At 39.1% G+C, this 14,015-nt stretch overlaps 2 protein-coding genes across 7 annotated transcripts in view; both read right to left on the reverse strand.

The window, feature by feature from the left end:
- Positions 1 to 14,015, reverse strand: part of NALCN (sodium leak channel, non-selective) — a 358,635-nt gene that overhangs the window by 38,663 nt on the left and 305,957 nt on the right. For all 6 annotated transcript variants that reach the window (XM_034936923.3, XM_063595854.1, XM_063595853.1 and 3 more), the window contains 6 exons: positions 13,902 to 13,958; positions 13,538 to 13,658; positions 13,303 to 13,434; positions 12,183 to 12,350; positions 9,762 to 9,866; positions 3,102 to 3,208 (listed from right to left, as the gene is read on the reverse strand). In XM_034936923.3, the coding sequence (XP_034792814.1) occupies positions 3,102 to 3,208; positions 9,762 to 9,866; positions 12,183 to 12,350; positions 13,303 to 13,434; positions 13,538 to 13,658; positions 13,902 to 13,958 (690 nt within the window). The remainder of the gene's footprint in view (positions 1 to 3,101; positions 3,209 to 9,761; positions 9,867 to 12,182; positions 12,351 to 13,302; positions 13,435 to 13,537; positions 13,659 to 13,901; positions 13,959 to 14,015) is intronic.
- Positions 6,742 to 8,200, reverse strand: LOC103783928 (small nuclear ribonucleoprotein Sm D1-like). Its single transcript, XM_034936933.3, has one exon. The coding sequence runs from the start codon at positions 8,095 to 8,097 to the stop codon at positions 7,861 to 7,863; it is 237 nt and encodes a 78-aa protein (XP_034792824.1). The 5' UTR covers positions 8,098 to 8,200; the 3' UTR covers positions 6,742 to 7,860.

Consider the following 14,015-nt stretch of genomic DNA (forward strand, 5'->3'; position numbering starts at 1 on the left):
TTAACTTGTAATACCAAACCTATGCCTAGACTTTCCTCCTCACCTGCCTCTGACCCTGCCCCCTTCACCTGGCTAGTTCCTATTGGTTGTCCTTCAAAAGGTAACCAGTGTGTCTTCTCATCTGGTCCTTCTCTTTGGCCCTGCATAGTTGGGGTTAGGTGCTTCTCCTGTGTGTCCATTGTACCCTTAGCCTTTCTGTAGGAATCAGAGGCAGGTGTATGATGAAGCCAAAGAAACCTAAGAGGTAGGACCCCTCTTTTGTACAGGCCCTTCCGAGACGTTGGTACCCCAAATTGTTTGGGCCTTAGACCCTATAAAACCTGATCACCTTCTTCCCAGAACATATCACAGTGTAGCTTAACATTACATGGAGATGAGTTTCAGGTGAGCCAGAGGTAAGCTTAGGGGCTTCTCTGTGCAGCATTAAAGCCCTTAGCATATTATATAAAATTATTTGTAATTTTATCTTCTGTTTCCCACTAGACTTTAAGCTCCTAAGGAGTAGGGGCCATAGCTTATTCAGGGCCTTACCACAGTGACAAGCATACTAGCTGGTGAAGAGCAAGCACTCAATAAATACATTTATTATAAGCCTGAATACTTTGTTAGTTTTTCTCCCATGCATGCCATTTTCCTATATTCCAGACCTCTTCTTAAAATAAATCACACCATATTTATAATCCATGATATGTTTAATCCTTTTTACTGAGGTGACTCATCAAGTCTGAGTGATTCAGAAGAAAGTACATTTATTAATCTGAAGAGAGAATATTGAAACTAGACTGTCTCCTGAATTAGTGCATATTTATGTCCTAATTATAATTACCAAAGCATTCCTCTAGGTGTATTCCTAGATATGTTATTTTCTTAATCATAATTTAGCCAATATAAAATTACAAAATTTCAGCTTCCAACTCTTGATTAGCTTACTTAAGAAGGAAAGTGTAAAAAGTTATCATGGTTACAGATGACATTTATTAGATCGAAGGTGTCTATTTCACTACAATCCAAGTCACATTATCCTGGAGAAATGGACAAGAGCAATTATGATGATGTTCAAGGAATGCCTGGCTATTTGCTTATGCTTCTAGAATGGCATTGCCTTTGAAACCCCTAATAATACCTTCCATAAAATATTGCATTTAAATTAACTTTGATCTTAAAAATCCCATGTAGCTGGTTTTATGGAATAGGTTGAGTGCTATAGGGCACAACTGGCAGGTTTACTTTTCTCCAAACACTACCTTCAAGTGTGTTCCAGCTCCCTGTCTGAATTCTTGCGGAGGTCCCAGAGCTTTTTGGTTATTTTCAGTAATTCAGTTTTACATCCAACTGATCCTATAACTCATATAACAATCCCATCCTTAGCAGCTCAAGGACCCCGGTTTGAGGAAAGGAAGAAAAGTTGGCCACTTTCTTCACTTCCACTCATCCTCTTCAGGCCACCACGAGATTCTCACATGACTGAGGTGGGATGTCGTTGAAAGGAATGGAGGAATGGAGTTAAAGTCTTGTGCATCTGATACAATTGGATTCTGGCCATAGGTGTTCAAGAGTTTGAACCCCCTCTCCAGCCCAGGAGTGCCTCATTGCACCTTTCCTCTGTGAGTGTGCAGTCTCTGGGTGATTCTCAAGTCTGGCTCCTGGAAACACACCTACGGACCCTTTGGATGGGGGTACTCTTTCCCAGCACAAAGCCCTTTGCCGCAAGGCTCAAGAGGACTCAGATGATGTGGCCCTAGGCAGTGACTACTGGGCTCTCCAGGAACACCAGATAACCCTGCTCTCCAGATGGTGATGAGCAGCCTGGCCACAGGAGTCTCTCTTCTTGCCCTGCCCATCTCTGACGTTAAGTGATCCCCCTGGGGTACCTCACTTGGCAGAGGTGGGAGGCACCCTCTACCTTTCTCTATAGTGAAGGAAATGAAATGCCCCAGTGTTCTCTATTCCTGACTACATTTACTTCCGTGATATTATCTTTGAATTAATAAAAATTAATAAATTATAACATAAATAACTTTATGCTATAATTAATTTTTATCTCATGGAAGACAATTTTTATGCTCCTTTAATTTTTATTTCAATGGAAATTGGATGGCTTTTCTAGTCAGCAGTGGGGCCAGGATATTCTCATGTCTCACATTCCTCTCTCTCCAAGCTGAAGCCACATACCCCAAATGAACCCTTTTTCTCAGTTCTTGGATATTTTAAAAGATAAAAACCCAATATGCATTCTATTGGATTATGTATAAAAGCAAATTTCATATGAGAAAAATGCCAAAGAAAGGTAACAGTGAGTGCTAGGGTACAGCTGGGTGAAATGCTGTTCCTTTTAAAGAGTTTTGACATTTAGAAAAGAACATTAATTGTGACAAAAGCAGAGGTGCTGTGACTCAGTTGTTATTCTCACACATTTTCTAAAAGAAAACTTAAAAAACAGGTAACAATTTTAAAGGACAAATGAAGGCGACAGAACACTCAGTTCACCAATGACACAGACTGAGAGATCCACTCATGGTCATTAATAAAATAAGAAAGAAGGTACTAGGTATTTCTAGTTTTGATCTAAGTGCTTTGAAAACTCAATTTAAAGAAAAAGGAATATTAAAGGGAAAGTTAGAAGCAATCAACTGTGTCACTGATTATTCCTCTCTAGTGTTTCAATAATGGAAGTCCTTCAGTGTAAATGGGTTTTAAAATGGAAATAGCTTTATGATTTAGGGTTCTATTATGAGGACATCAGATCCTCCTTTAAAGATATAAACTCAGGATAAGTTTAGTTTTAATTTGACAGAAAATCCTGTTAAGCCTAATTTTTCAAGCCATTTGAATCCAGATACATATTTCTGAAGTATTAGAAAAATACTGAAATATTTCTCTAGTTTCATGAAGCTATATAGAACTCATTGCACTACTTGCTCTCTTATTTTTTACCTTATTTCTATCTTCCAATATAATCTAGCGCTTCACCCTGTATGACTTAAGATCATTTTAACATCTCTAGCAAAACTACTTTTAGTTACATGCCATATTATACTTATTTAAAGCCTTATATTGACAAACACACCATTCTTCAGAATATTTTTTTATGATATACTTACCAAACACGGGGCACCCAAAATCCAGGTTTTTTCTCTCCAGGCCTCAATTTTAAATTTAAGTTCTTTGACACACTGACATTAATTCTGAATATGCCATTGCAATCTTCCTAAAGTAGAAAAACAAGAGGAGAGGGGAAACCTGGTCAGAAAATGAACTCAGAAAAGATAAAGGATAGGAAACTCTTTCTTCTTTCACGGAATCCCAAAAGCCCTTTATCTAACAACAGTGATGTGGACAGCTACCCAGCAAATAGTAACAAAGACTTTGGAGACAGGCAGTTAAAAATCGATGCTGAGAATATTAGTTAAATGAGCAAAGGACCTGAGTAGACACTTCTCCAAGGAAGATATGCAAATGGCCAAAAAGCACACGACAAGATGCTCAGTATCATGTGCCATCTGCCATCCGGAAAATGCAAATCAAAACCATAATGATATATCACCTCACACCCACTGAGAAAGCCATAACCAAAAAGTCAGATAACAACAAGCATTGGCGAGGATGTGGAGGAATCACAATCCTCATACTGGAACCCTTACATACTGGTGGGGATGTAGAATGGTGCAGCCACTTTGGAAAACATTCTAGCAGGTCCTCAGACCACTAACACAGAGTTACCATATGAGCCAGCAACTCCACTCCTAGGTATCTACCCAAGAGAGATGAAAATATATGTCCCTATAGAAACTTGTACAAAATGTTTATATAAGCATTATTCACAATAGCCAAAAGGTGGAAACAATCCAGATGTCCATTTTTGAACAAACAGATAAACAAAATGTGGTCCAACCATACAAGTGAATATTATTCAGCCATAGGAAGGGATGAAGTCCTGATACCTGCTACAACATGGATGATCCTTGAAAATATTATGCTAATTGAGAAAAAAGTCACAAAAGACCATATGTTATGATTTTATTCATATAGAAATCCAGAACAGTGAACTCTATAGAGACAAAAAGAATATTAGTTGTTGTTTAGGGCTTGAGGTGGAGGCTAAAGGGATGGGGGTAACAGTTAAGAGACATAGGGTTTCTTTTCAAGGAGATACAAATGTTCTAAAAGTGGCTGTCATGTACATAACTCCATGAATATGCTAAAAAACCATTGAATTGAACACTTGAAGTGGGTGTATTGTGTGGTATGTGGATTACATCTCAATAAAGCTGTTAAAAAGGTTTTAAAAATTAAACATCTATAGGAAGTTTTTGACTCATTTCCTATTCTCCCTTTGGTTATTTTTGTTTCTTTGGCTATGATGGTCATATTTTGAACCTAAATCTCTTTTCTGGGTTCAAGGTGTAGATGGTAAAATTCTTGATCACTGTTTGAATATTTCAACAAAAATTCCATTTTAATCTGCTTCACGTCCTCTTTGACCCTAAGCCATGTCTCCTCTTGGCCTCCTCCTTTCTGTCCCTGGACCAGCATCCCAGCAGCAGCCCAGCATCAAGCTTAGGGTTCCCTGGGCTTTCCCTGTCCTTCCTGGCCCAAGTCTCCATTCTTACTACGATGAGTTTAGTAATGCCAACGTTACTTCTTTCTGGATTACCAGCATGATTCTTTAAAATAAGAACATTTTAATGCAAATAACACATCTTTAATTTATAAAGCCTGGACAAATAAAAGGAAGAAAACTTACCCACAATTGCCCACAGACAAACACAATGAACGTTTTGGAGTATATCCTTCCAGTCTTTTTTCCTATATGTATCTGAGCTCATAAAGTTTATATTCTTCCATCGCCCACTTTTTTCAGCTAAAACTATATTGCGATTATCTTTCCATAACCATACCTTTTTACGTAGAACATTATTTGAAAAGGCTGTGTTGTAGTGTATTGTATAAAGGTCCCTTGACATATTTGGCCTCACTGCCTTTTCCAATTTGTCTTCCTGAACCCACCTGAGCCCACCTTTGATTGCATGAAGCAGTCTGGTATCTTGGTGAAAAGCCAGGGTGCCTGGATACTAGTTCCCTGCTTCTCCACTTATTAGGTGGGTGACCTTGGACAAATTATTTAATCTTTCTACACCTGTTTTCCTCATTAGGAATGGATATCCTCATTAGGATATGGGTAACAAAAACAGCACTAGGAACGGTGCTTTGTACTTTGTGGGCACTAGGATGTGTCTGATTCCTCTTCTTACCAACCTTTTGCGGTTTCTCACTTCTCATCAACGAAATTCCAAACCCCTTAGCCAGGCATTTCAGGCACTTGAGGATCTCTCCCTAACTTACATTTCTGGCCTTGTTTTTCAGTTTTTTCCTACATGGGCAGGAATGAAATTAACGCTCACTGTTGAGATCAGGTTAGGTACTTCGCATAAACAAGGTAATCTAATCTTCATAATATCATTGTGTGAGAAGCATTCAAGGCAGAAATAGGTTCCAGAAGGATTAAGTGACCAGACCAGGCCATCACCTCTCCTGAAGTAGGATTCCAATCTCAGAAGCTGTGATTTCGAAGCCCATGCTCCTTCCTCCTTGTTCGGTCCCTGCCTCTACACTGTGACCCTTCTTTGTATGCTTCGTGTCCTTCTTCACTGCTTGCTCTCCTTGGAAGGTCCTTTCCTGCTCATCTCAAATCCCTCCCTGAAGCCCTCCCAGTACAGTACTCCCAGTTGGAAGCACAATTTCCCATGCTGACATCATAGATTACACGTTATTTCTGCTTCTCATAGGCTTTTGAAAACTGCTGACTTTATATTACTGTTGCTTGAACATGAAACACGTTCTGATTGGACAGAAAATGCCACAAAACAGAAGCAAGGACCTCCTAATGTTTCCATTCCACATTTCATTTCACCTATCACAGTGCCTTGGACACAACTGACATTTAATGACTATTTGTCAAAAGGTATCCTCAGCGTTTGTTTACAGGGTTTTGGTGACAAAGTCCTAGGCTCCATATCTATATCTATATTGATCTCATGACATCTGTTGAGTTTTAAGACAACAAGCAAAGGAGCAGAGGTGGGAGGTGCTCAGCCTCATACAAGAAAACACATTTTCCCAACTGGAAACTATGGGCGCAGCAACTGAAGCTTCGTTGTCTTTAACAGGAACTGTGTGTGATCTAAATGTTGGTGTATCTGCTTTCCCCCTTTCTTTGGATTTATCTCTTCTTTTAGTAAGATGGGCTGAAGTTCTCCGACAGAACTTCAGCCGACGTCACCTTCACTCATATGGCATTCTTGGCCTTGGCCTCGGCCTCTTATGTTTGGATTTGAGAAGACAAAAAGACTCAAGCCCCGTCTCACCGTGCCAATTTCTTTTCAATCGTTCTGCTTGGTGCTGGTGCTCTCTATGATGGCTGAGTCTCCTTAGGCTTTCCATCTGAGCCTCACACAGACCTCACTGCTCTAGGAAACAGGATAAATGCATCATGAAATCTGTGTCTATGCTCATCTGCTGGCTGCTGTCACCATCAATCTTCAGCTTTGGCTGGGTATGAGTGGATAATGTAAAATCACCATGCTCTTAGGCCACTGTTAATATACTGAGTCATCCAAGATTCCTAGCAGGCTTCATCCTGAAGTGTTGTTATTATCTTTCTGGCCTCTGTTCAGTGTGGATCAAAAATCACTCTTCTTTCCACACACAAGCTTGTGGATGAATGCGTCAGGTCTCTGTCACTTTCTTTTTTTTTTTTTTTTTTTTTTTTTTTTAGGTCTTTTCTCTTTTATTCTCAAAGAACCCCTTAATAAAGGAGGCACTGACAGGTACATTACACATTAATAGGAGATTTTAACACTGCTCATAACTGATAATCTAGTGACCATTAACTCCAAGTTATAACTTGGAAAACATAAAACTATATCCTATTAAGAACTGATTAAAAAGCAAAAGAAACAAAAGTAAGACATTAGCAGCTAGACAACAAAGCAATGACCCTTAATTTAGAAGACAACTTTTTACCAGGTACCTAAGACTCCGTGGAGTAAAACTCAGGAAAGGAGAATCAATTCTAGACCCCATCCCATAAGGACTTTAGTTTCCGAAATACCAAAACAAACTTCTTACTTCCCCTGTGGGTAGGTGCCACAGAATGAAGAGTAAAGCAATAAAATGCATATTCAGTGCATGTGAAGTAGAAGGGTATATATCCTATATATATTAAGTTTAGCCTAAAGTCTCTTTACATATCTCAAGTTCAGCTTAAAGGTTTCTCAGTACATAGAACTGTAGCCTAACTGGATGTGTAAACAGACGGTACCCTACTCTTGTGCCAATCACTAAGTTTCAGCCAACCAAAGACAGCGAACTGTTCAAACCATATTCAAATAAGGCAAACGCTGAACTGTAACTAATCCAGCTGTTGCTGTATCTCACTTCCATTTTCCATACATCACTTTCCTTCTGTCCATAAATCTTCAACTATGCAGCTGGGCTGAAGCCTCTGAGCCTATTATGGTTCAGGGGCTACCTGATTTGTGAATTGTCCTTTGCTCAATTAAACTCTGCCAAATTTAATTTGTCTAAGGCTTTTATTTTAACCTTATTCATCATAAAAAGAAAAAGAAAAATTTTAGTTCAAAAACTTAAAACCTGATCATCTAAAAATGAAACTGCCCAGTAGAAATGCTTAGCTCTCACTGTGGTAATTTCGTGAATGTGGAGGAAACTACTAAAACTTTGATATACTAAATAGACAGCTCTGTCCCACATTTATGTTTATTAAAAACTGACATAAACAAACACAACCTGTACAAAAAATATCCCAAATCTCGTATGACTTTGAAATCTTGAGAGACATTATCGCCTAGGACCCCCTCTTCCTCTGCCACGGCCACGTCCTCTTCCTCTTCCTCTGCCTCTGCCTCTTCCTGCAACAGCTTCCCTTTTCTTAGATTTCACCTTAGGTTCAACATCCACAAGTAGTGTATCCAGAGGTAAACTGTCTGTGATTGTTCCATGGACCTGTGTTCCGTTCTTCAATTCAATGGTTACAGTTTCATGACTCAATTTCATCAAAAATCTCACGAGCTTCATCCTAGTGGCGCCGTCACCCTCTGGGTCCGACAGCACACAGAATCCTTCAACCGAACACTGACCGACTGCAGTATGAATGGCCGGACTCTGTCACTTTCTTTATCAGCTAATTTGATACGGCATGACTGTCAGGCCACATTCCTTGTTCTGTCTTCTCAGGTGTATCAAAGCTCCTGGAATGTCTCTCCCAGTCTGGCCTTTGTTTCAAATTCTCATTATTAATATAATTTACAATGTATTTTGGCTGAACAAAGATGTTACCTGTATTTTGTCACAATTAGAGAACAATTTGTATCATTTAAAATCTATACTAGATAGCCATATTTGCTAGAAATATATAATGTAGTTCAGGTCTAGTAGGCCTTTCGAAGATATACATTTAGGAACTGAGGCATCATTTTATTGGGATCAAAGAGAAAATACTTTTCTAGTTTATACATCAGCAGTGGTTGGTTTACTTTATTAATTTATTTGTAACATAAGAATCCTAAGAGAATGGGACACTTTATGATATTACAAAAATTGTCTAATTATTAACCAAACTGTGTCCCCGTCTTATTTTTCTGGTGCACACAACTAAATTCCAGCCCTCCTTGCAGTATCTCTGCTCTTTACAGAGGAATGTGGGTGGAGCAGATTCTCCCACAGCCCACTCAGTTGGAGATGGCTCTCCACTGTTATCTCCAGCTCATTGAAGAAGGCTCTGAAGACATGGCAAAGGGTGGCGGCATAGGATAGAAGGCATGTGAGTCCCTGAGTGGTCATTTGGAGGAGAGCTGTATATAGTGTATATGTTGCAAATGTATATATTGCAACTGATCCAAGATGCAATATATACATTTCATTATGTGAAGCTACTGAAATATTGGGCTTGTTACAGCAGCTAGCCTTCCCTTATAACCAATGACTGAAGAAAGAGAAAGAAACGCCGTAGTGCAAGTATTCAAGTTTGGGTCTTTGTGGAGGTCCTTGTTGGTTGTCATAAAGAGGGAGATTCTGGGCAGCTAGAGCTAATGTAAAGGCACTGGCTTTCTAATGGGGAGAAAGCTGAGAGTGGGGAAGCAATAAAAAGTGGTGAGAACCAAACGCTGCTTCTTGGACATTTTGCATGGGGCTGTTTGCTGATATGAGTCTTATGTGACAACAAAGGAAGGATCAAGTTAGCTAAGACCTCAAGGGAAAGTATCCAAAGCTCACAGCTGTAAACAGCTGGAATCTTGGGTGACCACGCTCAAGTTGTCAACAGTGGGTTGACACTGGAATAGGAGGGAAGAGTGACATTCTCTGAGGTGTGCTTTTCATCTTATTAACCTTTCTAGCCAGAAGAGACATATCACATGCTTAAGCAAAAAGGGGTTTGTGGGAAGAGAATTCTTAGGGTTTTATAGGGAGTTCTTAAACTAGCCTTGTCAGCCACTGGTACCACATGCTTGCCAAGGGAGTGTAAACACCTTATTATTATTTTGTTTTCTTTTTAGGGACAGGGCTCTCGCTCTATTGCCCAGGTTGGAGTACAGTGGTGAGATCATAGCTCACTGCAACCTTGACCTCCTGAGTTCAAGTAATCTTCCCTCCTTGGCATTCCAAAGTGCTAGGATTGTAGGCACGTGCCACCACACTTGGCCCTTAATTTTTATTTCAAAAGACAGAAAGGTACATCTTACCCTTCTAATAATGTTGGGATCATTGCACTTGGCCAGTTTTCCAGCAAAAAGCTGAACTCCAAAGCTTGCAAAAACGAGCATTAATGTCAGCAAAAGAATGGAGACCTGAAAGAAATTGATGAAATGTTAAATCTCTTGTTAAAGACTAAATATTAGGTTTGGTTTAAACAGTGACATAAATAGGACTTTTAAGATAACATCGTATAAAAATCATGGGTTTTTGATGATATATTTTAACTTCTCCACCGTAGGTCACACAATTAGCCTTACTGGAAGGTCAAAAGGAGAAAATTAACAAGCTTTGAATTTTTTAAATGGAAACATGAATTTCATGTAAGAAAATGGAATAAGGTATTTTTGATATGGCTTGAACTTTTCTGACTTTAAAATCAACACCTTGATCTTTTTTATTTAATGGAACAAAGGAAAAAAAGTTTAAATAATTATATTTTATCTATTTTTTCCCAAATGGACATATATATATATATATATATATATATATATATATATATATATTTTTTTTTTTTTTTTTTTTTTTTTTTTTTTTTTGAGATGGAGTGCCACTCTGTCCCCCAGGGTGGAGTGCAATGGTGCAATCTCGGCTCACTGCAACCTCCACCTCCTGGGTTCAAGCAATTCTATTGCCTCAGCCTCCCGAGTAGCTGGGACTACAGGCACACGCCACCAAGCCCAGCTAATTTTTGTATTTTTAGTAGAGACAGGGTTTCATCATATTGGTCAGGCTGGTCTTGAACTCCTGACCTCAGGCAATCCACTCGCCTGGGCCTCCCAAAGTGCTGGGATTACAGGCGTGAGCCACTGTGCCCGGCCTGGATTCATATTTTTATTAGCAGAGCACAAATGAGCGGGACAGTGGCTTAGCTGTCTTGTAACTGTGAAGGTATGCGTTAGGAGAATGTTCTATGCACAGAGGAGAGGAGAGAATTCAGTCCTGAAGAGCAAATCTGTTAATTAACTCATGCTCCCTCTGCTGGCTGACTTCTTTGGTCTCAGCAGAGAAGAGTGGCAGAGGGCAAAATATGGAACAAGTGAACTGCACTGGTTGAATAACCTAAACATATACCTAAGTGTACTAAAATCACACTGACCACCATTAGGGAAAGGCACAAATTCTCCTCTAAAATTTATTATTGATCAAAAGATTCATATACATTAGCAGTCAGGTGATATTTTCTTTTAATTCCAGCTGTGTGAAGAGTCACTGTTTTATGGCTTTGCATAAAGAAAACAAGAATTTTTAAACCCATCTTAAAAAAGAAATTCAGCAACTGGGAGGCCGAGGTGGGTGGATCTCCTGAGGTCAGGAGTTCAAGGGCAGCATGGGTAACATGGTGCAGCCCCGTGTCTACTAAAATACAAAAAATTAACTGGGAGTGGTGGCACATGTGTGTAGTCTCAGCTACTTGGGAGGCTGAGGCATGAGAATCTCTTGAACCCAGTAGGTGGAAGTTGCAGTGAGCTGAGATCGCGCCATTGCACTCCAGCCTGGGCGACAGAGCAAGATTCTGTCTCAAAAAAAAAGAAAAAAAAAGTCAGTAATGATATATATACCTCTAGTAACATCACAATCTATCTTTAAAATACATTTGTGTCAACTACAACTACAGCTGTTTTCTCATCACAGGGAAGTCTCTAGAAAGCAAGATACAAAACAAGCCTACGTAAATTAATTCATGCTTCTCATGCACAAGCAGACCTCATCAATAATAAAAAAACTTTTGATCACTGTTTTGTAAGGCAAAGATCTTTCTGTAACAGATTGTGAACAATGAGCCTCTTTCTTGTTGTTTTATCTCTGACCTTGTTTTCAGAAGACCCTAAATCAATGTTTGCCCGGCTAAAAAGTACGTTTTGCCCCCTCAATCATCTTTGTAATCACTCATTACTGTAATGCTGAAGTTAATTGAAGTGGGTTATACCTATATGTTGCATTTTTAAAGTTGTTTTATGTTAACACTCCTGAGATCTAAAGACAAATTCTGTGCTATATTATTTCAGGAACACACAGAATGAGATTAGGAGCCCAAATGCATGAATTCCTAATCCCATTTGCGGAGTACACGGTGTTGAATCTTCTTATCCTTCATTTTCAGATGGGAGGAAACTAAAACCCAGAGTAGGAATTAGAGTCAAGAGGTTAGTACCGAAAGAGTCAGCAGATACGAACTCTTTCAAATCTCAGAGTGCTTCTCTTTAGGTGAATTAAATAAACTCATACGCCAGAAGTGCCCATGAGTAAAGTGTTTGAAGGTGCATTGTGTTTTGTTAGTGCCTCCATTACCCTCTGGCAATAACCAAAACTATTGAATTGACCTCAATAAGCAAGACTCACTTTTCCCTCATTAGCTACATTAGAGTTGGACTACTGTGAACTGGAATCAAAGGATAATTCTCACATACCAAAAAAATTTCCTTGAAGCCGCTGAAAAGTTCTCGAACAACTTTCCTCATCTGGGGCACCAGTTTGAATATGCGCAGAGGTCTCAGGCACCGAAGGACCATTAGAAGCTGAGCTCCCGATTCAGCAGGTACATTTTGAGGCATCCAACAAAGAAATATCAAGCTCACCTAAAGGGGAACAAACGATCTCTGGAATTTACACAATTCATCCCCTACTATTTACATTTTCTGACAGCCGACTGGCCATAACTTTTCATTTAGCAGAGATTCCACTCACTGGTTGTACGTGCAATCTGTTAACTTTAAACAACAAACCTCATCTAGACTTGCTAGATACCTCAAAGGAAAGTCATCACGTGTATGCCGGAAAGAAATGGGGGTGTCCACACCGTGTGTGTCTGTGTGTACACCAGTGCGTTCTGCCTCTTCTTTTAACTTACTACTCTGGAGGCTCCGCTGATGTCGATATGGCTGGAATTCCTTTTATCAAGGTTACTGCTATTTTATTAATGATCTGCAACATGCTACTTGTTAATGATCACGATTCTCCTTGTTGTCTCTGCAAAGACATTGATTTCATGCCTCCTTGGACACACAGGAAAAAAAAAAGTTCTCTGAGCCCATTTCTATGGTTTTCCAGTGAGTTTTACTAGACAGTTGAATGGGCACCTGCTATAGCCAGGTATTTTATGCAATGGAATCAGGAGAGAGATACAATCACAATCACTTTAGTTTGCTTTCAGCAATAAGGGGCTCATAATCAATAACATGGTTTATAGGAGGCAAACTTTTTTTTTTTAGTATAGAAGCCATAAGATTTGTGGGATGCAAACTAGATTTGCCATGTTAGACCTTATTAATGTATGTCTCATTCATACATAAAATTGTGATTAGTGTATTTGAACAATATAACTATCCATAGATATTTACGATGCTCTTAATTTAGATTTTACATGCATGGCCCTTATTTGCATATAATGAACTACTCTAGAGTCCATTTAAGAATTCAATTAGGGAATCTAAACCTCTGTGACTCATACCTCTTGCGCTTATACCAAGAAATGCAGGAGATTTTACAAAACCATTACATTTTTCATTTAGGAAATAAGCAAAGACTTACAAGATATATAAATATGTCCATTACTCCACCGAAGTCCCTGATGACAGCAGTTGGAGTGAAAAATAAGCCATCTGCCATAATCTTCAGATTAAGCTCAATGCTCATGAATATCACAAACACATACTCAGCAATCTGAAACGGGCAAAAGGCAGTTTGGTTACAATGAACGGAAAAACAGCAGGTCAGTATTTTACCTCCTAGTTGTAAGCTGAGATTTAGCAGCGGTAAGCGGTACCTGCAAAGTAGGTGCATGCATGACTCTTCGAAACGGGGACTCAAACATCATGGAAATGCAAGAGCAGATGGTTACGATGATCATGACCCAGTCCAGGTAAGTGACCAATCCCAGCAAATCACTGCCAAAGACCAAACAAAATTGAGAAACATAAAGGTTCCAGGAAAGGCTTCTAAGAGTTAGAGATGATGGCTTCTGTGGCTCTATCAACATGACTGGTATTTTAAAAACATCATTCCCCAATCATCTATTTCATAGCACTATATAGCAAGAAAATAAAACAGAATTTCAATCTTTGTATGCAGCATAAAATAGTACATGAAAACTTTAAATGTGCATGGAAAATGAAGTTGGTGATGCTTACTAAAGTTGATGGTACTTTGTATTTTTCACAGCTCCTGTGACAGGGTCTGTTTTAGATCTGTAAGAGAACACATATATAAAATTCTGCAACAAAGCAAGCATGTTTTAACTTGCT

This window comes from Pan paniscus, chromosome 14 (assembly GCF_029289425.2).
Source record: "Pan paniscus chromosome 14, NHGRI_mPanPan1-v2.0_pri, whole genome shotgun sequence".
Classification (NCBI taxonomy): domain Eukaryota; kingdom Metazoa; phylum Chordata; class Mammalia; order Primates; family Hominidae; genus Pan; species Pan paniscus.